The sequence below is a fragment of the Balaenoptera acutorostrata genome, chromosome 6, assembly GCF_949987535.1.
Source record: "Balaenoptera acutorostrata chromosome 6, mBalAcu1.1, whole genome shotgun sequence".
Lineage (NCBI taxonomy): Eukaryota > Metazoa > Chordata > Mammalia > Artiodactyla > Balaenopteridae > Balaenoptera > Balaenoptera acutorostrata.
In genome coordinates this window covers 94,598,823-94,616,380 of record NC_080069.1, presented here as the reverse complement: position 1 = coordinate 94,616,380, position 17,558 = coordinate 94,598,823, and the positions used below count along the sequence as shown (strand labels likewise).

Genomic DNA, 17,558 nt, shown 5'->3' with positions numbered 1-17,558 from the left:
GTCTGGAGCCTGTGCTCCGCAACAAGAGAGGCCGCAATAGTGAGGCCCGCGCACCGCGATGAAGAGGGGCCCCCGCTTGCCGCAAGTAGAGAAAGCCTTCGCACAGAAACAAAGACCCAACACAGTCAAAATAATTAATTAATTAATTAATTAATTAAAGTAAATAAATAAATAAAAATGCTGTAATATCTCCTACTTTAAAAAACAAATTAAGAAAACCTTCCCTCAACCCCACATTTCCCTCTGGCTAAGGCCCCATTTTCTTTGTTCTACTTTACATCAATACTCCTCCAAAGCAACATCTCTGCCCTCTTTTCCCTAATTCCCCTCCTCTCATATTCTCTTAAGTTCACTGCAGTCAGGCTGCCATTACTGCCACTCCACCAACGCAGTTCTTGTCAAGTCTCCAGTGAAATTTCTATGGCTAAATCTAAAGTCTCAGTCCTCCCCTTGCTCAACCCAACAGGAGCACCTGATCAACTCCTTCTTGAAACACTTTCTTCTTTTGACTTCTGGGACCCCACTCTCTCTTATTCTCCTCCTACTTCAATAGCTCCTCTTCAATTAGTCTCTTCTCATCTCCTTGACGTGAAGGGTTGCAGTGCTCCAGGGCCCTGTCCTCAGACTTCTTTATCTATGCTCATTCCTTATGGGAGAGCCTATAGTCTCATGGATTTAGATACCAGTTAAAAAATAATGATTATCAAATGTACAGCTTTAGCCCAGATCTCTCCACAGACGGCAGATCACCTCATCCAACTACCTATCCACTCACATGTCTAATAAATACCTCAAACTTATATGTCCAGTATCAAACTCATGATTCATCCCCCACAGCTCCCAGAAATCTGCTCCTCTCACACCCCTCCCTAGCTCAGTTAGTGAAAACTCCATACTTCCAAAATCCTGGGGTCATCGTGCCTCCTTCCTCTCACAGACTTCACCCAATCCACGAGCAAATCTTGTCGACACCACCTCCACAGTGGCCCAAGCCACCGTGATCCCTCAAGATTACGGCAACAGCCTCCTACATGTAGCAGACACTTTTGCGTCCCATGCCACGATCTGTCAGCCTTCCAGGCTCCAGCACACTTCCGGTGGACAGCTCCAGTCACCCTACCAGTGTCCCACTTCAAGCATACCTTGCAGTCTCAAAGTTTTTTGCTCCACAATCTCAGTTTGTTTACTACAGCAACCTCAAAGTGCAAAGGAGGAGCTACTGCCTTCAAGGGCAACCTTCAACCAACTGGGGCAGGGATCAGTGGATACATGCCCCAGCTCCCCACCCTTAGAGAGGGAGAGTGGGAGGGAGGAGAGGGAGAAGGAATGAGGCAACAATTTTGCTAACTGAACTCCTGCTTACAACCCTTGCTCCCCTACAGTCTATTCTCCATATCTAAGTCAGAGCATGTTACTCCCCTGCTTAAAACCTTCCAGTAGCTTCTCACTGCCTTCTAGATAAAGTCCAAAATGGGACGTGTGTTCGGTGCTTCCCTTAGCACATGTGGTTATCCCTGTGAAGAGCACATTTCCCACTCTATTATGACAGTCTGTTCCCTTCTCAGTGCCAACCTACAAACTGAAGTCCAGGGGCTGTCCTTAGGGTAAAGCACAGTGTCTGGCAAATAACAGATTCTCAACAAATATTTATTATTGAATGAATAAATGTCCTTGGGATGCATGACGTGAGACAGTGCCAAGACAAAAATCACCTCCTGGCAACAGGAGGCTGATGAACCCCAGACAACTTCAGAAATGATACTTAACAACAATTTACTCTGAATGTTCCTATTATTCTCTCTGATCCTCAATTTCAAAGAGTAGATGTGGTTTTGTAGGCTATACAAATGTGAAGCATTTTTACACCATATCACCATGGCTGAGTTCCAAAATACAGACTCCTGACCTATTATAGTGAGCTTCTGATGTCTAATGGACATATAACATTACTATAAGCTGTTGGTGTGTAACAGTCTAATACAACTGTCAACTCCATAACAGCAAGGACAATATCTATTTTATTCACCATTATAGCCACAATATCTAGCCCAATAAAAACTATTAATAGTACATTACCATGTTAAAGGTAATATTCCTTAACAGGAACTCTTTCATTTCATCCTCTCAAAAACCCAGTGAGTTAGGCACTATAATTACATTTTACAGACAAGGAAATAAGAAGACACTCTCTCAGTGATTTTGCTACGTTGCCTCTTAGTACCTGGCACCTAAGTTTTCAGTGAATGAAAAATCAGTGTATAGCTCCCTCACTGCTAAATGCCTATAATGCTAAATACCTCAATGCTGTATCAGGGACCAGACTCTTCAGAGAATATAAACATACCTTTAAAAATAAAGATCAAGTGTCAATATATTTCTTCTTCAGAAATGAGCAATGCATCATTTCATCTACTTCTGGCTGTTTTATTTCCCTCTTCTTTTCAAATCAATTTCCCTTACTCCAGAAGGCTTCCATAAATTATTACTTTCAGGTTGCCACTGACAGAAGAAAAACACACTCTCACAGCATTGTTTCCACATACCGTTGAAGAGACGCTGCCGAGCTTAATTGTTTCCACCGTGGTCCCTGAATCTTCAACAGCTGTCTTCTTCTCCGGAGGCACAGATGTGCCAGGCTCTCCGGCTGCTCTTTTATTTCCAATTCCTGACATCTTGGCACAAGGTGATAGCTCTTTTCCTGGAGAGAAAAAAAAGGACAGAAACTTAGTTAAGTTTTGCAAAGAGAACTAAAGAGGGTCCACCTATGATGTAAAAACTAGCAGTTTTTCTGGCCAATCCTTTAACCTGGATCCATTAATTCCACACTCAGCAACATGATCCTTAAGTTCCTCTTGGAAAGAGAAAAATTGTGGAGTAAGAGTCACAGCTGAATTTACGGAACTACAAATTTCTAAATAGGATGCTGCTAAGAAATTAGACAATGGGCAAAGGGTGAAGAGACCAAGGAAAATGTCAGGAATCTCATTTCCTGAAATGTCAACATCTGAAAAGTTCAGTTTGATTAGAAAAGAAGTTAATTCTATAGTGTTGGGAGAATCAGAGAGCTGAAAGAGACCTGGGAGATGTCTACTAAATTACTAATACTGGACAAGTCATTTATCATCTCTGAGCCTCAAGTTCCCAAACCAGAAATAACAACAATATAAGCTTCCTATGCTCCTTATAAGGAAGAAATAAGTACAGAAAGAACTCAGCATAATGCCTAGCATGAAGTATGCACTCAGAAATGCTAGCTCTCCTTTTTATATTTGCAGTTTCTTCTCTATTTCCAAACGCTCTCCCCACGAATTTGTGCAACCCGGTGGAAGCTAGATCTGGGTGTGAATCCCAGTTCTAACTTTTAGGGAGCCATGCTGCCTTGCAAGAGTGAGTTCTCCATATGCACAATGCAGGCGAACAGATATTCTGTCTGCCCTACTTGCCTCCCAAGGTTTCGGAGCTCAAAGGAGGCGGAATAGATGCTAAAGCACTTTGCTACTTTAGGAAATAGCCCTGCCATCAACGAGACTGCACACTACTCTGCTTCCAATTCAAGCTCCAGGAGAAGGGTATCGGTGGCAGCAACCTGAGTGGGATCTCGCCTGGAGAGAGAGGAGCAGGACAAGGGCCTCAATCCAACTCGAGAGGGGCCAAGGACCCCACCCTCCGGATGGGCCAACTGCAGGCCCCGGAGAGGGAGGCCTGGGAGCTGGAGAGGGTGGAGATCCCGTTGCCTGCAGAGTCCCGTCCCACCCTTGTCAGAGATCTAACCTGAGTTCTTCCAACTTGCGCCGCCCGAGAGCGTAACTCTGGGCAGTTATTCACCAAGGTCCGTGCAGCACACCCACCTCTCACCCCTTACCCGCAAGCGAAGACCAACCGAGGCTTCCGGGAGGCGGGGCCAGGGAGAGGAAGTAGGGAAAGAAAAGAGGAAGTCGCTTCAACCTGGCGCAGTGGACCACAAGACCCAACCGGGCGGAAGTGACGCGCTTCGAGGGAGCCCCGGCACAGGAGTAAGCGTCGTCTCTCTAGGAACGCTTGGGGGCCCGGCGGCAGCTCAGAACTCCGGGTGTCCCGAGGCCTCGCTGACGCCGCAGGGGGTGCCCCTGCTTTTTTCCGCTTGTTGGCCATTGCTACTGCGACCTGCTTTTTCTACTGAGATGAAGTGCCTGTTTATTTAAAGTGCGTATTTTTTTGTTGCCTATTATTGGTTCTACCTAGATTCAATTGGTTATCCTTAGACTGCCGATTGGCTGATGGCCCCGTCAATCTCCAGGGGAAAGAACTAGTTTTCAGACACCTGGGGAAAATATTACTTTTAGCCCCTTCTTGATGAAATGAAGGGTTCTGGAGAAAACCCAAGAGATTCGGTAGGTTTCGGAGCTTGTAGACTTTTCTTACAGGGAAATGTATAAGAGCTCTGTCTGCACATTAGAGTCACTCGGGGAGTTCTGTTCCCTCTAGGGTAGGGCCTGAGCATCCACACTTTCTTAAAAAGCATTTCCCCAACCCTCCCGCACCCGCACGAGATTCTAATGTGCAAACGGGATTGACAATTGCTTTTGTGCTTCTTTTGAAGCAGAAATTGACCAGGGAAAAGATAAACGTAAATCAATAAGTAGTTTCTGATCTCAACTCTAGCCTATTTTAAGCTAATTAAGCATTGATTTTTTTAGTTAATAACAAACTGCTATTTCCCGCCCAATTAAACTAAATGTCTGTGTTTTAATGATAGGAAGGTAATCAATCTAATGTATCGATAAAAAGCTGTATGCCTCGCAGAGCTATGAAAAACTACATAATAACGTCAGAACGTAAACAATGGGATACAAGTGTTCACGGTTCCTGGTACTAGCACACTTTGCCTAGCCTAGAAAGAAGTAACTGGCTCCAAATGGACTTCACGTTTTGTTAGGTGAAGCAGAAGCCTGAGAACCGCGTTTGGGGACCCACCACGGAAAAGCATTGTATGAAATAATGACATTCTCTGACTTCCCTCCTTTGGCTGCTCTGCTCTGATCTCGGCAAGCCTTGCATCCACAGAGCCACTGAATGGCAAGCAATGATTCTAGCCCAACGTTTGTAAACTTGAGGTTCACAGGCTGTATGTGGCCAACAGGTATGCTTTGCTTATTTTGGACGGTATCGGCTGCCTTTTATGGTTGAAAACAAAAACTGACTTAGTTGCCAACATTTAAAATAAGATATTTTACATAAAAATCCAGATTACCAACTTCTCTTGAAAATGTTGAAGATCTAGTAACACTGGGTTTATATTCTTGCGTGGCCACATTGCCTAGAATTGGGTTGTTCTTTTATTCCTGTTTGCCGTGATCCCCACTATTCATTATCGATTTCCTGACACTAGTTGGATTTCATTTGAACATTATCACCTGTGTGTTGTATTGTGCTAAGTCAATCCCTGATACTAAGTGAACGTTGTTGATTGCCTACTCAGCATCCATTTCCCCTCTCACCTTCTTAATAGAACACAACCAGGATTTTATTCATATGATTATTTATATCCATTTAGACCCCTTCATTCTATATGTCTTGAGGGAAGCTGACTTCACTTCCATCTCCAAGGATTGTCTTAATTTAAATAGTAAGTCCTATTCCCCAAGCCAAAGTCCTAGTCTAAACAGTGGATAGTTTAATCAGGGTGAATTGCTTGGAATACTAGGACTGAAGCAGTTTATTTATCTTCTGAATTTCTTGTGAGGCCTGAAACTGTTGGAGCCTTCTTGCTACCTGGCTTGATAATGAAACCAACACAGAGATGAAAGAGAATCTCAGGGATGTTAAATAACAAAACTCTGAGTAAATATTAAAGATCTAATTAGCTTTATTGAACGATTCATGAATTGGGCAGCATCCCACTTAGCAAGTAGAGGGGAGCTCTAAAAGGCTATAGAAAGGGAGAGGTTTTTAAAGGTAAGGCAAGGAAGTCAAAAACAAAACAAAACATAAAGATCATTTCAGGCTTAGATAATGTATCTCTATGGGATGAAGGGGATCTATGTGCCAGGTTACCTCATCTTCCTTTTGGAGGATGGAAAGAATTACCTCATTGGTGCTGACTGGAAAATTCCACACTGACCAGTTAGGATTACATTCTTGGAGAAGGTTATAACTGCAGTAAGGTCAGGTATTAAGTCTTCGTTTTAGCACAGGTGATTCCATTTTGGGCCTGTCATTTCTTTTTTTTTTTTTTAATTCATTAATTAATTTTTTTTGGCTGTGTTGGGTCTTCGTTTCTGTGCGAGGGCTTTCTCTAGTTGCGGCAAGCGGGGGCCACTCTTCATCGCGGTGTGCGGGCCTCTCACTATCGCGGCCTCTCTTGTTGCGGAGCACAGGCTCCAGACGCGCAGGCTCAGTAGTTGTGGCTCACGAGCCTAGTTGCTCCGCGGCATGTGGGATCTTCCCAGACCAGGGCTCGAACCCGTGTCCCCTGCATTGGCAGGCAGATTCTCAATCACTGCGCCACCAGGGAAGCCTGTCATTTCTTTTTTAACAGGGAAGTGGCACCAGATCAACTCAGCTAGGACACCCCTACTCCACCCACACTTCAGAGTGCTGAAGAAGATATTAAGAAGAAAGCAGACCTTTATAGAACCTTTCACTTCTCACCATGTAGATAACCAGATTCTCCAGCTACTGGTGAGATCTGTCTTTTCCAAAAGCCACAGTCATCTGACACCTTCCCAATATCCTGTCCTGATCCAAAGAGATAGCCTAACCCTAGAGATTTGGGGAAATGGAATAGATGAAATGGAGGATGTCGGAGACCTCTTTCATTGACCATGTTTCCAATTTCTGATCAGCTACCACATGTTCACAATCGTAATCAAGACAAAAAAAGAATAACCCTGGAAAAATAATTTTGGCCCTCACTACTAAATGGCGGAACGTTTGCTGTGCTATAAGAATACTTGCTATTTTATACCACTTGTCTTCGAAAGTTCTAATTGCTTGTATCAACAACATTATAATTTAAGTAATATGGTAATAGTCCTTTTTTAAAGGAGCAAACAGAGTCATAAAGATTTCAAGTGATTTTTCCTAGTTGATGAATATTTCTCAAAGGACCCAAGTCTTCAGACTTGCTGCCTGTCTTCGTTAAATATACACTTCTGCCACCAGGTGGCAGCAGGCAACATGCTTCCACCCCCAGTTCCTCTTGTAAAACTTTGCCTGCAGAGAGTACTGTACTTACATCAGGGTGGGGGTACAGAGCATAATTACAAAGGTGAGTTTTGGAATTTTCATTTCCAGCAGCACAGTATTTGTCACACTGGGCAAATATGAACTTAGGTTTTCATGGCCTTGAAGGGCAAGGTGGGGCAGGAGACAAAGCCCAGGAACTATCAAGGTTGGGTGCCTATTACAGACCCCTCCCCAAAAGAGTAAACTAGATATAACTCTTCTAACATCCAGGGAACTGAAAGAAAATTGTCTGTCTCAAACCTTCGTATAAAGATTTTTGCTGATTGATCAGGAATTCCAGAAGGCACTTAGAATTTCAAAGAATGCAGAGGGGTGAAGGAAGGATACATAAAGGCCACGGGCAAAGCCAGATAGGAACAAGAGATTGTTCCTTATCAGAGTCTTCAGGAAATAGACTCTGAGATGGAGATTTGTGTGCAAGAGGTTTAATACCTAAGGGAAGTGAAGGAAGCAGGACTGGGGAGAAGGAGAAGTTGGACTGTGTTGCTGTCACAACAAAGGCCTCTACTGGTAGGATGGGTAGCTCTAGAACTGGGAAAGCCTTTCAGAGTTGCCCTGAATTGAGGCAAGGAGGCCAGGCTTTTATACCCCTACATCAATCAGTCATTGGATGTGGATATTGGGTGGCCTGGGGAAGGGGGCAGGAGCTTGAACGAGGTGGCTTCCTTCAGCCAAGGGCAAACTCTGGAGGGGAACTCAACTCACTGCTGTCAACGTCCAGCATTCCCAGCAGCTGGGGAAAATGAGTTCTTCAGTTCTAATGGGGGGTGGGGAAGATGTTGGCAGCACACCATGGCATCCACTGGTTGAGCAAAGGATAGGGGTAATCAGCGCTGGAGGTCCTAGAGCTATAAGAGTTGAAAGAATGTCAGTTTAGTCTTGCTAAGAGACACAGAGGTCGGGGGCTCCCACTTGACTTCTGCAAAAGAAAGTGTGGCGTCTTTGCTGAAAAGTGGTCTAACTCCTAGCATATAGGTACTCCCTTGATCCCTTCAGATGATGGTTTGTATGGAGATTATTGTATTTTACTCTGAAATTATGGCTCTGTTTTTATTCCTGCAGAGATAAAAATGGAAGAAGAGCCCATTTCCCAACATTTCCAATAACCCAGTGCTGTGGACTGAATTGTGCACCCCTCAAACTCATATGTGTCCCCCAATGTGATGATATTTGGAGATGGGGCCTATGGCAGGAGCAGGGAATCAAAACCATCTGTAAACTTTACAAACAAAATTCCATTGAGATTTTGATATAATGCATTACATTTATAGACTAATCTAGGGAGAAATGAAAATTTTCTAATATTCTTCTCAACCAGGGATATATCATATCTCTCCATTTTCTCAAGTCTTCCTTTATATTTCAGTAAAATTTCATGGTTTTCTTCTTATAACTCTTTCCCATTACTTATTAGGTTTATATCTAGATAGTCCGTAGGTTTTGCTACTATTGAGAATAAGACTTTTTAAATTATATTTTCCAATTGTTTGCAAGTGCTGTATAGGACAGTGCTATATTATATATGTATACGTGTGTGTGCATATGCATATATATATATATACACACACACACACATATATATATACATATATATAGCTTTTGACTTATTATCTTACAATACTCTCTTATTGATTCTCTTGGATTCCTTTTCCTTTTTTTGGGTAGAGAACAACCATATAATCTGCAAATAATAATAGTTGTCGTACTTCCTTTTCAATATGTATACTCCTTTTATCCCTTTTCTTATCTCATTATGTTTTGAAGAGAATGATGATACTGAAGATTCCCTTCCTCATGTTTTTTTCCCCCACCACATGTATTTTCCCACCATGTTTGTTTTCAGTCCATGCCAATCACCTTACATACTGTCTTTCAGAAGTTGACAGCTGAATTTGCTTGTGTAATATGACCCTCATTTATTAATCACCATGCCCCATCTGGGTCACCCATCTAAATCATATCTGTCTTTTAAGGCCCAATTCATATCTCTATTCCTTTGATTAAGACTTTCCAGATCATGTCCCAGACTCTTGCTGCCGAAACTCACCAACTCTGACAATGAAGGTAGTGTTAAAACTTGAAAGGCAATACAAGAAGGAGGCATCCCCTAAGGAAAGCTGGCTGGTTAGCATAAAGATATCTCTCCAGGTGGTATGTAGGTGAAGTCACCTTATTTCCTATTCTGGGGCAAACACAAAACTGATTAGAGTTTTAGGACCCCCAAAGGTGATCAGGGAGTAAAGAAAACACTCATTATCCAAACTTCTATGTAGTGTTCTAACAAAAATGCCCTTTTGTTAATTATTTCAACAAGACAAGAATTTTCATTCTCTGGCTATTAATTTCTCTTCTTGTAGCTGGTGTGTGCATGAAGCCACATTTATAGATAATCAGAAGGCTACTTTGTGAACCTGGAATGAAAACAAGCAGGATTAGATGTATTATTTTTACGGTACATATCAAGAATGGCTGGCTAAATAATGATACAGCTTCACAATGGAAAACGTATCTAAATTTATAGTGCTAATATGAAACACCATGACGATATGAATAGTATGCTCTCATTTTCATGAAAAAAATTGAACCATATTTATAATTAAAATTTACTATAATAGTAGAACTTAAATGTTCTCACCACCCCCCAAAAAAATTTTTTTTATAATGCAATAATCATTATCCCAGCCCAGGGTAATTGTGCTTGCTTGTTCAGTTCAACCCCTCTAAGCACAAATTTGGGGCAGTCAGGTTTCCAGGCACAACTCCCCGTCCCCACCCTTGGAGTTTATAGGAGTCTCAAGAGAATCCACATGGACAGAGGTCAGGCATCTTCCCCAATGAGCAGTCAAGAGTTATGAGATGGATCATTGAACTCCAAAGAGTCTATATCATACCATATTCACATTTTGGGTAGGATCTTAATTTCAGCAAAACGACATCAAGTGTCACATCAAGTGTTGTTCAGGTGAAGCTTATTTGACTTTATTTATATTGAATTTGTAAATATGTTTTGGTTTTATAGCTATATAAGCATAAGGCATTTATACCAAGATTACGTTAATATATTTTTACCAAACATTATAATAAAAATAATTTACGTAAGCACTAGGTGGTCCATGAGAAGTTTATCTTCCTTTAGACAGGAATCTGTACATTACTAAAGTTTGAAAAATACTATTTATTATTTAATTGTATATATACGTCTTGTGTGGTTCATGATTATTACTTATTTCTAGTCTTTTTCATTCTCTATCTTTTAAATTATTCTGAGATCAATAAAGGAGAATTGTTGTCAATATAACTGGCACAGTATATCAATTTAAATATTCATTGATTCTAACAAACTACATGTATTAAGATGTTACTCACATTCATTTGGATATATTCAGTTACTAATTTCTGGGGCTTGAAGTCATGTGACCAAACTTAGCTGAAAGGAGGTCTTGTAGTAGTAGTATCAATATATGGCCAGGACCCCATGGATGTTTAGAATCTTGCCTTATTGGCACTCCTTCTCCACCTCAGAGGAAGAATAAGGCTGACAACACTGATGACTAACTCCGTTACAGTTACTACAGAGTTGTGAAGTCAGCCAAGACTCCCTCCAGCATCCCAGCTCTTGTAAAGTCCTCAAAGCTGTGTTCCTACTCCCATCACCTCGTGATACCTCAGCCAACTCTCTTCTCTCTTCTTCTCAGAACCTCAGGAAACACTCTGACCTTGCACATACACATACTGAATATTGTGAATTTAAGCTTGATGTGTTACCTGTCACAAGTGACTCATTCACATTTGCAGTTTGCTTGCTTGATCTTTACTGTAGGATGATGGTAATATTTCCTGTTGGAGACATTTATAAAGCAGGAGACACATGATCTTATTTGGAGCAGGTGGGAGAGAGTTCAGATGACATCCCTTCCCTATTCGTCCTCCCAAGCATAGTCTGGTAGGTAACCTTTCCCCTTCATATGGATTAAGTTGTTATTGCCTTACTTATTGAACTAAAACCTCTGTGAACAAAGAAAGAACAAAGGGTGTCACTTATCATCCAGTTATACAAAGGGTTAAGTCAAAACCCACTGCAGTTGCCCAACAACAGTGCACTCTGAAGGGAATCAAGATGGAAAAACAGGATGAAGCATTTTGTGCTTTGGAATGTGTCCCTAGATAGTTAAGATACATATCTGAGGAAGAATTTCAAGGATCCCAGATTCTTGCATCTTCCCATACACAGAAAAGCACTAAATTCATTAACTTGAGATATCTTTTCTTTGTGATTAGCAGTAATCTTTTACAAAGATATGTGCTTGACTACATGTATTTCCTAGCCCCCAAAATTCATGTATATACTGGCTCCTCCCCTACCTCTTTGGAGCCGTTCCTCAGAGCTGCTGCCCAGGCTCTTATCCTCAGTAAGTTCCCTCAGTAAAACTGAAACAACTTTTAGATTGTATGTTTTTCTTTCAGTGGACAGTTTGGGTGACCATGAAGGGAACTGAGCAGATTTCTCTCCTTCAACTGAGCTCTATGAGGATCCAGAGCCTTGGTACCAGCAAGGGCCCCTTGTACCCATCTACCTCCTCAGGGAGTCCAGACACCTGGGTATATCTTTCCTGGGTCTCAGACCTCCCGTATTGGTTGATAATCTTGAGTTTTATCTGGTGGTTGATAAACTCCTTGCTGTAAGGAGTAGGGTTTCCTTGAACTTCAGGCTGTTCAGGAAAGAGGTACCCTCTTTGGCTTGTTGACCAGTGAGAGAATTCTCTTTGGTCTCTGCCATCTGAAAGGTATGCATATGGTGTACATTTGGCAGCCAATCAAATACACTGGGATTCCAGACAGTCTCTTTGTCTGGCCATGCCAGCTCTCAGGAAAATTTGTCATAAGGGGTCCCAGTCCACAAGGGGCCCTTTGTCATTTCAATCTTCATTGCATCCACCTGTACAACAAAGACCTTTTACTTTCCAGACTTTTTTTGAAGGGGAGTAAACTTTCTAGATCTTGTAAGGGCTACATCCTTTGCACTCTCTTGTGGGGACACCTCTTGTGTGTTGTTGATTTGAGTTGCTATTAAGATCCTCTAGATGAGGGACCCTTTAAATTGTAATAAACTAATAAAATGGAAAATTTTTAGAGAGCTCTCATCACGAATAACTGCTTATTGGTACCTATGGAAAGACCAAATTAAAAGGTGGATACAAAGACATATAATGGCTAACCTTAAGAACTCCCTTATTTTAAACAAACAAACAAAATGGTTTGGGAAGACTTATTGAAATTGTGATCTCACCTTCCCCTCAATGGGTCTTACATATGTTAATAAAAAGTTAATGCTAATTAGGTTAGTTAACAAGGGAATAAAAAGCTGAGAGGAAAGTCAAGAGACTCTTCCCAACAAGGTGGAAAATTTTAAAAGGACTTGTTCCAGCAGAATGGAAGTCTTTAGATGGCCATTAAGAAATCGAATAGGTAAAACAGACATTGATGGGATTAAAACAAAGGTTTGAATACAGCACTACCTAAAGTTAGATGAGCCAAAAGGACCCTCTTTGGTCCTCCAACATTAAAGGGCCCCAAACAATTGATGAAATAAAACTCTTATTTTCTGGAGAGACAAGAAAAACTTAAACATAGAATTTTTCTTTGCCTGTTTGGGCCTCCTCCTTCCCCTTTAGTGTGTGTTGTGCATCTGCTTTAACCAGACTTCCTGAGGAGATAACATTTCTTCTTAATTTCATCTAGGGTCACAACTCTTTAGGAGATAATTTTCCTTCTTAATCCTGTAAAGGGCTTGATGACCCATGACCCACTCCTTGCTTTGTACTTTCTTTAGATCTGGATTGTGTAAACTGTCAATAACACATCATTTAATGTACAACCCTCTGTCTCAAACACTTATGTAACTGTGCTTTGAGCTTTCTGAGAACTGTTCTCAGGTTATAATCATCAATTTGGCTTGAATAAAATTTTCCATTTGTTTTCTTAGATCAACTGATTAATTTTGTCCTTGTTGTTGATACAAGTCTACTCTTTCACTTTAGAAAAATTTAAAAGGCTGGAAGATAAAATTGCACTGAGAAACCTGACCAGCAATTGCTTGGGGCAACAGTTAGGCCAATTAATCAAGTTAAAGATTGACAAATGGGCCTGGGTCCCTTGGCTCCACCCCTCACCAGAGACCCCAGAGCCTTTTTATACAGGAATGGATAAAATTGCCAGGGGATAAAAAAGTTTCCAGGGCTCCTTGTGAGACCAGGACTTTGGTAATGGGGTCCTAACGAATGCTAAGGTTAAGGGTGTAAGAGTTAATAGAATTGAGATGAAGTTTATAAGAAAGTTGGTTTATTTGAATGGCTTTATATAAGATGGGTGCATCTCTTTTGGTTGATTACATTGTGGAGATAGACATTATGTCTCAACTGTTGAATGCTTTCCCCACCTGCTATGATAAAACAGGGGATATAAATCTGCCCCCCCAGGCAATGTTAATTTAACATAATAAAGGGGAACCAGTAGGGTTACTGGAGCCCACACAGCATGAGGTAAAAACTGGGGGCTAATATTCAGGGGCTAATAAAAGCAATAATGGAGACTTTTTTGCCCCTAGGGTTAATTGGTCTGGGTTTGACTTGTGTCCCTTGGAAGAAGGCCTTTGTTGAATGCCTTGTACAAACTTTTGAAAGCATGATACATTGAACCTTAGAGTTCCAGAACATGGAACTCTTTTGATTTCCAGTTTAGTGGGAAATCTCGTGGATATAAGGAAGCAAAATTTTTTTAAATATAGTTGTGTAGGGGTTTTCCCTGGTGGCGCAGTGGTTGAGAATCCACCTGCCAATGCAGGGGACACGGGTTTGAGCCCTGGTCTGGGAGAATCCCACATGCCGCGGAGCAGCTGGGCCCGTGAGCCACAATTGCTGAGCCTGCGCGTCTGGAGCCTGTGCTCCTCAACAAGAGAGGCCGCGATAGTGAGAGGCCCGTGCACCGCGATGAAGAGTGGCCCCCGCTTGCCACAACTAGAGAAAGCCCTCGCACAGAAACGAAGACCCAACACAGCCATAAAAATAAATAAATAAAATAAATAAATAAATAAAATTAAAAAAATATATATATAGTTGTGTAATAGGGAAGAACCTTTGTAATCTATTACAAGTTAATCAGTAAAGGGATGTTGCCTGTAAGTTAAATTATACATAGTGGAACATCTCTGGGAACCCTGCTTCCCAGGTAATGAGCATTAAGCTAAAATACCTTTGTTTAGTTCACAGGAAACATCCTGACCAGGCCCACCTGTGAATGACTGCAGGAAGGAAGAAATTAACATATCCCCTCTGGAAGCTGACCAGAAGCAGGAAATGTTTGACTTTACTCCCTCCCCTTTCAGTGTAAAAGAAGCCTGATTCTAATTATGGCAAGATGGTTCTTTGGGACATGAGTCTACCATCTTCTCAGTCTGCCGGTTTTCCAAGTAATGTTGCTGTTCTTTGCCCCAACATCTCGTCTCTCAATTGATTGGTCTGTCATGTGGTGAGCAGTATGAGCTTGGACTCGGTAAGAGTCGGGCAAGTCAATCTTTTGATATCATTTAGGCAGCACCCCAGTTCTTTGGGAAATTGAAAGCAACTGTCATTTGTCTTGCAAGTATTTGCAAGATCAGAAATATAAACACAGCCCAAAATGGCCTGAGACTGAGCCTAGTTAACTCAATCAGGTAGAACCTGAAACCTAAAGGGAGAATAAAAAGAGGGAAAGAAGCCTTTTTAAAAGTAAAAACTGCTGGCACCCAGAGATATTGTAATTATTCCATTTATATGAAATATCCAGAATAGGCATATCCATAGAAAGCTCATTAGCGGTTGCCAGGGACTGAGTGGGAAATGGAAAGCGATTGCTAATGGATACAGGGTTTCTTCTTGGGGTGATAGAACTAGTGGTGATGATTGTACACCTCTGTGAAAAAACCACTGAAATGTACACTTTAAAAGGGTGAATTTTATGGCATGTGAGTTATATCTCAATAAAAATTACAGCACTCATCAGAAAAAAATGTTGTATATATATATATATTTACAATGGAATACTACTCAGCTATAAAAAGATGAGATCTTGCCATTTGCTATGACATGGATAGACTTTGAGGATATTAGGCTAAGTGAAATAAATCAGAGAACGACAAATTCCGTATGATTTCACTCATGTGGAATATTTAAAAAGTAAAATAAAACCAAACCAAACAAAAACAAACTCATAGATAACGAGGCCAAAGTACTGGTTACCAGAGGGAGAGTGAAATGGGTAAAGGGGACCAACTGTATGCTGATGGGTGGAAACAAAACTTTTGGTGGTAGGTGCACTGTAAGTGTATACAAAAGTTGAAACATAATGTTGTACACATAGAACTTCTATTATGTTATAAACCAATGTTACTTCAATTTTAAAAAATCTTTCTGAGGTCTTTAAAAAAAGAAATTATGTTTTATGATATGTCTATTTAATAGTTTCTCCAAATCTTTTTGGTAATTTAAAACTTTAGAGTTTTTTCTAAAGTAAGCTAAATGATGGAAGTTTATTGAATATCCAGATCATTTCCAAATAAGATAAAATAATGAAACATTAATTGTTGAGCATGTCTAAGTTTAACTACTTTCATCTTCTTATAAGATTAAGAAGCCAAAGATGTTTGGGTTTATCCCATACATCTTGTACCACATTAAGGAGAGAAATTATGCTATGAGAAAATCTGTGTTTCTAGAGGTTGTGGAGCATGTTCATAAGTTTTCCAGTCAGGAAATGCTAGTATGACAGCTCACAATTGCTTGCTTCTTAGTTTTCTCTAGAGATTAGGGGTTTTAAGAATACAATTAATACATATAATTGGGACTACTAAAATTAATAAGGAAAGCATCTTCATATGCAACGGAAAAAAGAGTTTAAGAATTGTAAATCCTTTTTGTTAAGGGAAAAGAAAGTAATTTTGTCCTAAGAGAGGTTAAAAAATAGAGAAAAGGGGAAAGCATGGGACAAAATTTGAAGGTGAAAAAGGAAGTTACAGGTTTGTGGAAAAGAATCCCTGAGAAAAGAGTTTTGTATGTGATCAGGACTGGCTAACACTGGAATAAATTTAAGTGAGTGAATAAGTTTTAATATTAAAAGTAAGCTGGTCCAAAAGTAGAGTCTGGTTTTCTCTCAGTTAATAGGACAAAGTTTTCTTGGAATATTGATCTGCTTTTGATAATAGCTTCTAAAGTTTCTTTACCTTCTAAGTTCCCTGTCATAACTTTCTGTAGTTTACCTTTGAAATATTTTAGTGTCGCTTTGGTTAAATAATTAACTGAGTATTGTTTCACAGTGACTGTGATTCTGTTTGACCAAGTTTTTCCAAGTGTTTTAAAACCTTTTGATATCTTTGACTAACCCCCCAAATCAATTCTAAATGAAGTCTCCTTTTGACCTCTAGCTAACTTTGGGGTGTTTCAGAGGTTTCCTGAAACATCTCAAAGAGAGGTATTAAACCAATGATGCTTATTTGGGTATGTTGAATTATGTCGGAAGCATTGTCAAATGAGTGATGATAAACTTTCTTAGATTATATTGTATGGGCAAATATTATTAATGTAAATGTTCTAGAAGTTATTTAAAATTCCTAAAATTCAGATATGTGCTGGTATGTTGTCAGTCATAATTCTGGTTATTATCTTAAAATTTTGTATGCCACAGAAATATCAAAATTTCCTTTTCAATTGCGTTGTAGTCATGTCTTTAACCATGCCATTTAAAGTCTTTTGTCATTTACAGACAGTTATTGTTTTACTCTGATGTCTTTACAAAGATGAAACTCTTCAAGAAGATTAATAGAAAGGACTTTTTGACAAGTGCAGGTTTCTGATAACTTTTAGATAATACCACTGAACTGGGTAAGAAATTCCAGAACACTAATGGAAAAACTTTATGACTTCATAAACTGTTAATGGAAATCATGATCAACAAGAATTAGTTACACAGGGCTGAATGATCATTTTTATGACTTTCTGTCTGAAATATTACTGTCTTTTAATCTTCCTTTTCCAGATATAAGGAAAGTTTCCCCCTTAAGCTAACTATAACTTGGAGCAATTTGGTAAATTACACCTTTGTAAGCAGAATTGAAACATTTGTCTTTTTCTCTGTAACATCTCTCCAGAATTTGAAATTCTTAGTGAGTATTCTTATTTTTATGGCAGTATAGTTATTTGCATAAGTTCAATAAAAATCTGTTCTCCTTATAACAGGACACAAATGGGAGCATTGGTTATATTACCAAGGCTTTGACTGGAATGTCATGTTTGAGAAACACA

The 17,558-nt window shown here is 40.2% G+C and overlaps 1 protein-coding gene and 1 long non-coding RNA gene across 6 annotated transcripts in view; one reads left to right on the top strand and one right to left on the bottom strand.

Moving 5' to 3' along the window:
• RNF20 (ring finger protein 20) overlaps positions 1-3,924 on the bottom strand; it is a 28,180-nt gene extending 24,256 nt beyond the window's left edge. Inside the window, exons 1-2 of one of the 4 annotated variants that reach the window (XM_007197092.3) lie at positions 3,863-3,924; positions 2,544-2,698 (exon numbers count right to left, since the gene is read on the bottom strand). In XM_007197092.3, coding sequence (XP_007197154.2) covers positions 2,544-2,672 — 129 coding nt within the window. In that variant the 5' untranslated portion in view covers positions 2,673-2,698; positions 3,863-3,924. Of the gene's footprint in view, positions 1-2,543; positions 2,699-3,771 lie in introns of those variants that run through there. The other 3 variants (XM_007197090.3, XM_007197091.3, XM_057548991.1) reach the window with 3 other exon arrangements.
• Positions 3,925-3,992: 68 nt separating this feature from the next.
• Positions 3,993-16,964, top strand: LOC103008531 (uncharacterized). Of its 2 annotated transcripts, XR_009008764.1 has the most exons (4): positions 3,993-4,182; positions 4,916-5,119; positions 11,048-11,170; positions 14,486-16,964. It is a non-coding gene; the product is annotated as an uncharacterized LOC103008531 (long non-coding RNA). The 2 variants fall into 2 exon arrangements; XR_452444.2 differs by lacking the exon at positions 4,916-5,119.
• The last annotated feature ends 594 nt before the right edge of the window (positions 16,965-17,558 follow it).